Source organism: Sarcophilus harrisii, chromosome 3, assembly GCF_902635505.1.
Source record: "Sarcophilus harrisii chromosome 3, mSarHar1.11, whole genome shotgun sequence".
In the NCBI taxonomy this organism is placed as follows: domain Eukaryota; kingdom Metazoa; phylum Chordata; class Mammalia; order Dasyuromorphia; family Dasyuridae; genus Sarcophilus; species Sarcophilus harrisii.
The window spans coordinates 597,342,049-597,354,257 of NC_045428.1; the positions used below are offsets into that span (position 1 = coordinate 597,342,049).

Here is a 12,209-nt window from a genome sequence, read left to right on the forward strand (position 1 = left end):
CATATTTCTCTCTTTAGTAGTTAATTTTATCATTATGATATATGTGAGGTCAAGATTCAGATTGAGTTTTATTTTCATTATTGTAATTATTAGCCAGTTGGAGCATTTTTACACATAGGTAGGGATAGGTTAGATTCCTTGTATTGATAGTTGTATTTAAAACCTTTAAAAATTTATAAATTGTAAATAGGCAGTAGTACTGACAAACATGGAAAAATTACTTATATATCTTAGAAATAAGAATATTAGAAGTAGAAGTGTAATAAATAGAGTTTTATTCATGAACATTTTGGTCATGAATTCTTGTCCAGTTCTTAACCCTGGAAAAAAACTTCTTCCTTGTGCCTCTCTTTCTTTAAGATGTTATTGGTTTTTGTTTCTACGTTATATAAGATTTGAAGATTATAATGAGATATGTTTTCAGGTGAGGGACCTCATATCTACAAGGTGATGAACATTTTCCCCAACATTTTTTTTATTCTCTGTATGCTTGGTCTCCATTTTTTTAAATTTAAGAATGGATTTTCTAAAAAGTTTGGCAAACTAGAGAAATTGGTAATTTTGGAGATGAGTTGGTAACTGGTAGAGAACTGTTTTATGTTCTAAATATGATAGCAAATTTGAATGAGAGCCGGAGAGAATCTCTAGTACAGTACCTAATGTCTTCAAGCCAGAAACAGGTAAGATGGGAAAAACCATTATAGCTGGGTTATAGCTCCCTTCCACTGCAGGTGGCTGCTCAAACACTATTATCAAGTCCTGGCATTAATGTTTGCCATAGAAGAGATCAACAGGAACTCCAATCTGTTACCCAACATTACTCTGGGATTCCACATCTACAATGCCTATGCCAATGATGAGAGGACCTTGGAGAGTTCCCTCATGTGGCTCTCAGGCCAGGGACAGACCATTCCAAATTACAGCTGTGAGAAGGGAAAGTCCGTGGTGGTCATTGGAGGAGCCACTTCTGATTTAACTGTCTCCATGGGAAGCCTACTGGAGCTCTATAAGTTCCCACAGGTAAGAAATTATAAGTTCAATTTATCCTATTCTAGTTGAGGACAGAGGCAAATTTTTGAAGAATTACCAATTTATTTTCGGCTTCGAAAGAGTTTTGGAGAATTCTAGGGGAAAATTTATCTTTCAAGTACCCCTCAAAGAAGAAATAGAAAACAAAGAGTTTGAGGAAATCAGACTTGTTCCCTTCATCATGTCTTGTAGCAAGTGGCATGTTTTGCCCTACCAAGATTTGAAATTAGGCAATTGAATGCTGGTAATATATATTAAATATTTCCAAATCCCTGGATTCAGTGGTATGGAAACAAGTAAAAAAAAAAAAACATACCTATTGCACCTAGAGCAATTATTATGAAGGAGAGGACACCTGGCTTAAGGCCTGAATAATAAGAAGTATTATACCAGATAGAAATGAAGGAGTTAATTCTACAGAAAGGGAGGATGAAGAAAATAGGTTCAGAGGTGGAATGGTGGAGCGATGAAATTTTTTCTTACCATGAACTCATTAAACTGAAAAAGGCTCCTGTTTGGTTCCTATTTAGATCAGCTATGGTCTCTTTGATCCACTCCTAAGTGACCCACTTCAGTTTCCTTCTGTTTATCAGATGGCCCCCACAGACACCTATCTTGTACTTGGTATGGTCCGATTAATGCTGCATTTCAAATGGAACTGGGTGGGTCTTATTGCCTCAGATGATTCAAGAAGTGAAAAATTCCTGAGAGATCTTCAAGAAGAAATGACCAGAAATGATGTCTGTGTGGCCTTTACAGAAAAGATCATCTCTGGTCAGAAAGGAGATATTGGCGTTTATAACTACTTTATAATGAACATATTAATGTCAACAGCCAAGGTGATTGTCATTTATGGAAATACAAATTCACTCTTGAGCTGGATGTTTACCAAGATTCCTTATGTCATTGTAACAAGAGTGTGGATCACCAGCAGTCACTGGGATATTGCCAAAAAACCCAGTTACATCTATTTCAATAATTTCCATGGAGCTCTGATATTTTCAGACCAGACAAGCAAGATTCCTGGATTCAAACATTTTCTGAAAACCATTCACCCTGCCAAATATCCAGAGGATACCTTTCTTAAAAAATTCTGGGAAATAGCATTTGAGTGTACATATGAACAGAGAGAGGGAGATGAAGGGCTCTGTTCAGCAAATGCTTCTTTGGACACACTACGTTTGAGCTATTTAGACATTAGTATGTCTGACCAGAGTTACACTGTCTACACTGCTGTGTATGCTGTGGCCTGGGCCCTTCATAAAATGTTCTCGGTGAGATCAGAAAAGGAATCGAATATATTGGGTTTTCATCCATGGAAGGTAACGTTGCCCCATACCTAAGCACTATTGCTTAAATCTCTTATTGTGGGAATGCCATATACAGAAAACATATAAGGGATTAAGCAATCAAATTCCCACTTTTTTCAGTGAGTGTCTTCTGCACAATAAACTGAGAATGTCACCTCATTTCTACTTATTTCAGAATTGAGATCATTTCAGACCTTGTGGCAGATTGCAGGAGTGAGAATCCATTTAAAGTGGTACCTGAAGGTTTTTGATGAAGAGGGTGTCAGGGAAGGGTAAGACCATCAACACCAACAAAGTCCTGCCTCCACCATGGGCTAAGTGAGAACCAGGCATCTCTCCCTACCCTGGAAGTCTTAGTATTCCACTATGACACAATACAATGGACAAAGATTTGTTCTAAAGCCAGAGAAACTGGATTCAAATCCTGACTCTAGAACATATTTCTTGATTTTCCTAAGTTTAATCTGTAAATTTAAAAAAATTGAATTAAATAGTCATAGAAGTCATTTCCAGCTCTAGATCTAATTTCTTTCCTTTTTTGCAAGACAATGAGAATAAAAGGGACATATCCAGGGTCCCACTTAGAAAATGCCAAGTGTCTGAAGTCAGATTTAAATTCAAGTCCTCCAGACTCCAGGGGAGTGCTCTACCTTATTTGCTACCTAATTGATCCTTTTTATGTAAATATTAACATGGGATTTTGAATTTCAGTAAAAAGAATTTATATATCATCGTTTCTAAAATATTAGCTTCTTAATAATTGGAATTTTTCTTATCTTTGCCTTCAGTCTCCAGTACAAGCAGCATACTTACATGATGTGGGAGCCATTTGATAGGTGCTTGTTGAATGAAAAAGCATCTAAACTATTAGATTTTATTAATCCTGTCTCCAACTCATCACTTACAGAGCTGCCAATCAGTCAAGAAATATGCATTTAGAAGGGTTCTAAGTGAAAAGATGTTACACAATAGGATATAAACACAGAGATTTTTTTGAATTTCTCTACAGGATCTGACAGGGGAAGAAGGAAACATAAATATATGTGTGTAAATGCATCTATAGATATAGTTGTATATAGTTATATGTATATATATATATATGTATATTTGTTATGAATACATAAATAATAAAGATAAAATTTAGAGAGATACAGGAACATAGTGCTTATATAAAATATATAGTGCATAGTGCATCATATATAAAATAAATTTAATATATATAACACAATAATATAAATCGTAATAATTACAAGATTTTGGGGAAAGGAAGATCAACAAGATCATAATAAAGAATATCTGAATATGTCCCTCTCTTGGTCTAAAGGTGACACACTCTTGGTCAGAAATTATAATCAGCCCACTATAACCTCTAAGAGAAAATGGAAAAAAAAATGCTCAGCTTGGAATTAAAAGTCCTGCATTGTCTGATTCCACTTATACACACTCATTTCACCCTTTGACTCAACATATTATGTTTCAGCAAAAAACCTTACTGAGTGTACTATGAGTTAGAATTACATTACCAAACTACAAACTTTTGCCCAGTCACTTAAACCTAAGACATACTGCAACCTTACCTCTGACTCTAGTTCCCTTATGGACTCCAATGCTTGCTGCCACTTAAGAAATCCTTTTTGAATTACCTCATCTATAAAACCACATTGATTAAAAATAATACTCAGCATAGTGTATTGCATATAGTAGGTGCTATATAAATATTTAACCTTTCCCTTCCAATTTGGTAATATTTCCTTTTCCTTGAATCACACAATAGTTATTCTTCAAGTACAATGAAATATCATCCAAAGAAACATAGCTTCCTTAAAGGTACATGCTTATTTTTTTTTTCATATCAGACCTTAAGCACTCAATACTGGGATATGAAAATAGTGGGCATGGAATAAATCATTACAGCTCTATGGGTAAGCTCTGTTGCACCCCACCTACAATAAACTACTATTGCAAGCTTCGTTTTCCTGTCTTCTTTCCAACTCCACCCTCATTAAATAGATAATAGACATTTCTGGCCTTTTCCACTGGCTTAAAAATTTTTACTTCAGTCTTGAGATTTGGCTAAAACTCTAGCCAGATGAGAACTTTTTGGATCTTGGTTCTGTTATCCAATTTATTAGAAATCCATCCCAATTCCATGACACTTGAAAAATCATAGGATTCAACTCTCTTTGCTTATTAAAAAATATTGGGGGAAATAATAGAAAGTATAGATTCTACCAAATGTCTCTGAGTGAATCATTATTTTCTTCATTTTTAGCTCCATGCCTTTCTGAAGAACATCCATTTCAACAACAGTGCTGGAAAGCAGGTGGTCTTGGATGCAAAGAATAAGTCTATGGCAAAATATGATATTCTCAACTATGTGACCTTTCGCAATGATACTGAAGTCCTGGTGAAAGTGGGAGAGTTTATTCCTCAGGCTACAGATGGTGGAGAATTCACCATCCAAGAGAAGGCAGTAGTATGGGGCACAAGGCATAGAAAGGTGAAGAATAATTAAAATGTTAGCTTTGGGAAACATATAAATATAAAAATATAGACCATCAAAATATTCACTGGCTTCTTAAAAGAGGCAAATGCCACAAAAACAGTTTGGAGAAAACAGCTTACAAATCAAGTCTTCATACACCATTCAGTCTAGAAAGGGAAAAAAAAAAAAAAACCAAAGCATGTGTTTTTTTGGATGAAAAGCCCAAGAAATACTGAGATTTCCCAACTACATAGCTAAGGTAGGAGGGGCAACATCTGGTCCATGGATTCCAAAGGAGGAGTAGGAACATTCAGAACCTTCGTATGAGATCTCATGATTTTTGACCATTTCCTGCTAAACCCAGTAAAGCTGCCATGAAGTTGCAGTGTCCTGATTAACATCTCAGCTCTCAATACCCTAGACCTCTATTATAATATCCTAGATGTTCTCATGCCTAGCATGAGACCCCATTATTGGGAAAACATTTTCCAATTTTTATCATACATTTTAAACATGATATCATACAGACATAAATTTGTCAAATATTTATGAACTAATTTCTCTGCTGGGGGATCCCTTTCCTTATCTGGGCATTGACACAATTAAAGAACAAAATATACAGGCACAAACAGAATTTGACAAATCCAAAATTTTATATAGTGAAACAAACCAAAATATCTGATCAAGTCATTATAAACAAATTAGTCACTTTCAGGTTTTCTAATGATAAGAGTATACTATTCTAGCAATGTAAATTGTGCTAAAATTGAACAACCAGTGGGCTGAAGAAGAAATTGATCTGCTTTTTATAAAACAATCCCTTTCTCCCTCAAAAAATGCAATATACAAGATATAATGATCTTGTATTCATTCAAATAGAACTTAATGACTTGGTAAATATTGGGGAAGAATCAAAGAGAACATCAATGTCCTTCACAAGTGGCTCCTTCTTGTTGACATTTGACTAAAACTTATGGGTTCAAATATAATTGTGCTGAACACGATTATTTCAATCTGCAGATAGGGTCCCTGTCCAACTTCTTTTCCCTCATAGCCCTCTTTATTCTTAAGATAAAATTCAGTTTCCTAGAAAGATGCAAGCAACCAAGCAAAATGTGTATTTATACTATCTGTTAATATGTAGAGCGGTATGGAAAGTTGAAGAAATAACTGACTTTTTCACAGGATTTCCTGCAGTGTAGGGCTTCGACTCCAAAATGTGTCTAGAGCTATTGATTCTCCTGGCTTCTTCCTTTTCTACAAAAGCTCAGTCTTTACTTTGCTACTGAAAGTTATTGAAATGCTAAGAATATTCAATCCCTCCACATTCAGACCCTCAGAATCTTTACTTCAGAAAAAAAATGACTGCTTTTTATATAAATTATTTTGTTTATTAGCAAGTCTATCAAACAATAGCTTTAAATATTTCTTAGAAATGGATAAGTACTTTCACACTCAGTTCTGACAGTCAAATGCATAATGCTCTTACTTAATAAAAGTGACCATTTTTAAGTTGGAGGAATAATCACTGAAGCACTACCTTTACACTCTACACACACACTCAGACACACACACACACACACACACACGTTTTAATATTTGTTTTTCTGAGGAAATTCATGAGAGTTTATTAAGAAAAAAAGTCTGTAGTTTCCAACTTCTGATACTTTTAAGTGATTTAGAAAAAGATTCCATTAACTTTTTAAATACTTCTCCAATACACTGTACTAAATCCTATTAGCAAAAGCCTCTTTTGGTAATAAATTCTGCTATTTCCCACACCAGGAGATTTTTAATTTTTGTATAGTGAGAAAAACTGCAGTTTCAGCCTCGGATATTGTTATTCTTCACACATTTACGTTTTCCCAACACTTTGAGATACCATCGAATATGCCACACCATTGTCTTTTCTCCTCAACATCTCATGAATACTACTATTGTTTTATTTCTTTTATAGTATCTATCTGTCTCTTCCTATTAATTCACATTTTCTTTTGTCACATCAGGGACTTTTCCAGTGGGTCCCATTTTCTCAATATGAGGACAAAATATTTAGGCTACAGCTTCATTGCTTGACTTTCTAAATGTTTAGCCTGGATTTGTTTTTGTCAATACTGATTGGTTTCATCTCTGCCCTGTTTTAGGCAGTGTCCAAAATCTTCTCCAGCACCACAATTAAAACTATTGATTATTCAGTGTTCAGGTTGACCTGAAGTCCGAATCTCAAAACCATAATTACCAGAAAAGTCACAGCTTTATCTGTATTTTTTGCTGCTTTTTTTTATGCTGTTTAGACCTATCTCCTTCAATTCTTTCTCTGTTTGTTAACAAGGAAATGATACAACCAATGAGCAAGGTCTTTGATGTTATTTTGTTGTTTTTATTGTATACTTCTAGCTTTAAATGTAAACTTTTTTCAATCAAATAAGAAGGTTCTTGATTTTTCTTCCCTTTTCTCCTCACAAAGTTTTGTCTTATTATCTAAGATTGTTTTTATTTCTCCCAGAAAAGGTAATTCTGGATAATACGCAACCTGTTCATGTGGAGTCTGCATTTTGAAATCATTAAGGTTTTTGTGATTTGTCTATCTGTTATTTTTTGACCCACATACAGATTATTCAAGTGACAGGAAAGAGATTTGTTATTTCAACTCTTTAAGGACTACACACAATTGTTATGGGTAACACAATCCATGTATAGTTAATGAAGCAGAAGATTACATGTTTGTTTTCTGGAAACCCCTTCCATTTTCCAAAGTCAAGGGAATATTGACAATTTCATCCCTCATTCCTCTGCATATATGAAAAGCAGCTGACTTTTCTTTATTCCTTTATTATAGAAACCTAGCTTGAAAATCTTGAATATAAACTTTGAGGAATATGAAAAGATTGAAATGGCTCAGTAATCTGACCATCCCTTGGCTTTATAATGCTTTGGAATAAACATGTAAACTGATCTTTCCGATCCAGTCACCACTGTCAGGTTTTCCAAATTGGCTGGCATTGGAGTGCAGCACTTCAAAACACTGCTATTTTTGAAGATTTTTGAACAGCTCAGCTGGAATTCCATTTCTTCTACCAGTCTTCTCAATGGCAATGCTTCCTAAGGAACACTTGATTTCATTCTCTAGGATATCTCCCTCTTGAAACAAACCCCCCCACTGTCACAATTATTGGTGATATGAAAGCCTTCCTTGGATAGTTACATTTTGTATTCTTTCCAACTCTTCAGATTATGTTATGTTTCTATTAAATCATTAAGATTTTGTCTTTTATCACATTTATATTTGCAGATAATTCTCCCTGATAGCTAGAATTTTCTGGGAGACATCTCCTATCTTTCCCATTCTACTGTTTTATTTCTTTGTATTGCTTAAGAAAATGTCAGCTATTTGTTCTGATCTTAATATCAAGTAGGAAGTAAGTAGGAAGAAATATCACTTCTTAAATGTTTAGTAATCTGTGTCTTTTTTGCAAAAAAAATAAAATAAACTGAATCAGTCTTTGGCATAATGACTATTTTACTGATGTAAAATAGCATTGGGAGACTTGATCAAACTGTCAAATAGTGTATATATTGCTATAAACATTAGATAACAAATTGTGCTAAAAAATGATCAATACTGCTTCAAAAGCCTTTGGATATTTTCCTATATAACCTCCTCAGTCAAGGTGCAGTAGCTGTGGTCCTGGATTCCAGAAGAAATCCCAAGAGGGAAAGGCTGTCTGCTGTTATGACTGTGTTCCCTGCGCAGACAGGCACATTTCCAACCAGACAGGTGAGTCTGTGAGAATACTTTTGTTTTCCTTCACTAAACACAGATGAAGGATGACCAAATAAAGCTGAATGACTCTCCCAGGTGACAACCAGACAATGGAAACTTGTTACTCCAGAGACCAAGAAAAGGCGAGAGGAAAGGTAAAAAAGATCAAAGAGACTGAAAGCCCAAAATGATCGATATAAAGAGTGTTTGTGGTTTTGAGGCACATCAAAGCAGGAATTTTTTGCCTAGGATTTCTGTAATTCATTGGTAGAAATACATATTTAAAATGTTTCTCCCATTGATGTAGGACTTTAGAGTTTTCCACACAAATCTTTTCCATCAAGACAGCCATTACAAAATGCAAATATTGATTTACTAGTTGTGGAGAAATATGAAGTGACCATTCATGGCAGCACAGCTAAGGAAGAGATGTGGAACACTAGCCAGGGTACTGAACTGCCATCCATCATAATTTTCAGTTCACCTCAGCTGTCTCCCCTGACTGTTACTCATTTGATGTTCAATGGCTGCCAAGAAGGCACAAATTTACCTAATCCAAAATGAACTGTCATTCGGAACATTTCTTGGAATCTGCTTCTCACTAACTTTTTAAGCCCCTACTTTTACTTATTTAATACAAATCTATGATTTTGGAGAAGATGCAAATATGATTTGAAGATGCATAAACAGAAAAGGCTTTGCAAGCAAGGTGAAATAAGGCAAATTACTGCTAAAATGAAGTAAAGGAAAATAATGTATGTTGAGGAAATAATTTAAGCCTGAGCACTACCTCCAGGCATAAGACCTCTGGGAAGAAAGATCTTGCAGTCATCTTTGATCATTAAGAGAAAGTGGGATCATGGTCTTTCCTCAGCAGATCAGTGAAAATCATAGCTTATGTGGACTTATTCTACCTCTCACCAATATACATCAGACATTTTCGTCTTTGCGTGATATAGAAGGAGTAGAACAAGGAAATACCTAAGCCATAGCAGGAAGAAATTTTTCCTGCTAGAACTAAAATATACCTCTATCTCCTCTATTGTTCTTTTAGTAAAAACATCTCATTAGAACATCTTCTTTATGAAGAGAAGTATGGCCTTATATTTATAAGTTCATGGGCTCTGACAATCATTGTACTTGACAACTGGCAGGCCCTCAGCAGTCATAAGCTCCACCATGTCAGATACCCAAAAAGTAATCATCCAGCATCTTCATGAAGATGTCCCAGGAGAGGATCTCAGGGCATTTCTAGATCACTCACATTGCAAAAAATTTACCCTGACATCGAACCTAAATTGCCTCTTCTCAATTCCCACAGTACTTTAGAGTTTGTCCTCTAGCATCAAACAAAGCAAGTCTATTCCCACCTCTAGCTATAACTACTTTCTTTGAATAAAGACATCCCATCAGTTGCCAGGTTCATTCAGAAGCTTGTCTTCTCCAGGCAAATTATCCTCAGTACCTTCTATTCAATTTCCTAGAGCAATATGAGTTGGTGTCCATAAAAACAAGCTGAGGATCATGTGGGTAAAGTCTAGAAGAAAATGTCACTAAGTAGCTGTATAAAGACATGTCATTGATATCCAAAGCATCAACAGGAAAGAGAAACTCAACAAGATCTTAAAAAGATGGAAGGAAGTTATCTTCATACACATTCCAGAAAGAATAATGTTTTCAGTACAATGGAATCATTTTCCTCTGAGGAAAAAACTATAAAGAAAAGAGAGCTCTAAGCTGAAGAGATGAACCATTAAAAAGATTATGGTCCAATTCCAGGAAATGAACTCAGCAATAACTTGGTTTCTTTGCTTTTCCACAAATAGCGGTCACATTTATTGTTATTGTTGTTGTTATTACTAAGAATAATACCTCATATTTTACAAGAATTCTGACAATATAAAAGCTATAATTTATGTAGCAGCTGTTTGTGAAATAGTTCAGAAGGCTTGTACAGGGCCTGCAGTCAGCAAGATTCATTTTCCAAGTTCAAATCTAGCCTCAGAAATTTACTTGATTCTAGGAAAATCATTTAATCCAGTTGACCTTAGCTTCCTCATCAAAAAAAATGGGCTGGAGGAGAAAAGACTAAATACCAATTTCTTTGCCAAGAAAACCTCAAATGGGAATATGCAGAACCACATAAATCAAAATGGCTGAAATGTATATAGTACTTAAGATTTGCCAAACTCTTTCCATATATTAAATCATGTGATCTTCCTAACACTCCATGAGATTGGCACAATTATTATTCCCATTTTTCAGGTAGGGAAATTTAAGTAGAAAGAAGAAAATTGACTAAATCAACATCTTAAAGTCACAAAACTATCTGAAGCAGAAATCAAGCTCAAACCTTCCAAGTCCTCTGTCCATAACAACCAGATTCTGGAATCAATTTGAGCAATTTGAATATTTTTTAAACTATTTTTGTTCCTCTGATAGGAAAATTTTTCTGAAAATAAAATATTAACACTTTGTTTCTTCTCTTTAGACACAAATCAATGTGTGAAATGCCCTGGTGATCAATATCCCAATAAGGAAAGGAATCAGTGCCTCCCCAAAGTAGTGACCTTCCTGGCCTATGAAGAGCCCCTAGGGATGGCTTTGGCTTCTACAGCTGCTTGCTTGTCTCTCCTCACAGCTCTGGTTCTCTGGGTCTTTGTGAAGCACAAAAACACCCCCATAGTCAGAGCCAATAACCGGGATCTCAGCTACATCCTCCTCATCTCCCTTTTCTTCTGCTTCCTCTGTTCTCTGCTCTTCATTGGCCAGCCAACTGCAATGAATTGTCTCCTTCGACAAGCAACATTTGCAGTCATGTTCACGGTGGCGCTCTCCTCGGTTCTGGCCAAAACCATCATTGTGGTTCTGGCCTTCAGAGCCACCAGACCGGGCAGCAGGAGCAGGAAATGGATGGGAACCAGAGCACCCATTTCTGTTGTTCTCTTTTGCACCTTGATTCAGGTTCTGCTCTGTGCAATCTGGCTGCTGCTCTCTCCCCCATTCCCAGAAGCTGACATACACTCTGACCATGAGCACAATATCCTGGGATGCAATGAGGGCTCTCTCATTGCTTTTTATTTTGTCCTGGGCTACATGGGAGTCTTGGCCCTGGGGAGCTTCACTGTGGCTTTTCTAGCCAGAAATCTCCCTGACACTTTCAACGAAGCCAAGTTCATCACCTTCAGCATGCTGGTGTTCTGCAGTGTCTGGGTCTCCTTCCTCCCCACATACCACAGCACCAAGGGGAAGATGATGGTGGCCGTGGAGATCTTCTGCATCTTAAGCTCCAGCACGGGATTACTAAGCTGTATCTTCATCCCCAAGTGCTATGTGATCCTTCTGCAGCCCCACAGGAACACAAAGAAACCTTTCAAAGATAATTCCAGTTCCTGAGTCAAGAATCATTCTGAAATGATCTATCTGTCTTTCACTCATAGTATGAAATTGAAAATTATTAGTACAAATTAATTTAGCTTCAAAATTCCCAATGCAATCCTCACAAAATCTACATTCACTACATAAATGCTTCTTGCCTATTCCAAAAGCAGCTGGGGCAACACTTTCAAGCTCTCAGTCTTACTGAGAAGTCAGGAGGTGGTGACAACCTGTGTTGTAGTTG

At 36.1% G+C, this 12,209-nt stretch overlaps 1 protein-coding gene across 1 annotated transcript; it reads left to right on the top strand.

The window, feature by feature from the left end:
• Positions 1 to 768: 768 nt before the first annotated feature.
• Positions 769 to 11,983, top strand: LOC100918461 (vomeronasal type-2 receptor 26-like). The gene is made up of 6 exons (XM_031957302.1): positions 769 to 1,020; positions 1,560 to 2,351; positions 4,612 to 4,839; positions 6,572 to 6,580; positions 8,491 to 8,602; positions 11,079 to 11,983. The coding sequence occupies exons 1-6, from the start codon at positions 769 to 771 to the stop codon at positions 11,981 to 11,983; spliced, it is 2,298 nt and encodes a 765-aa protein (XP_031813162.1).
• Positions 11,984 to 12,209: the final 226 nt, after the last annotated feature.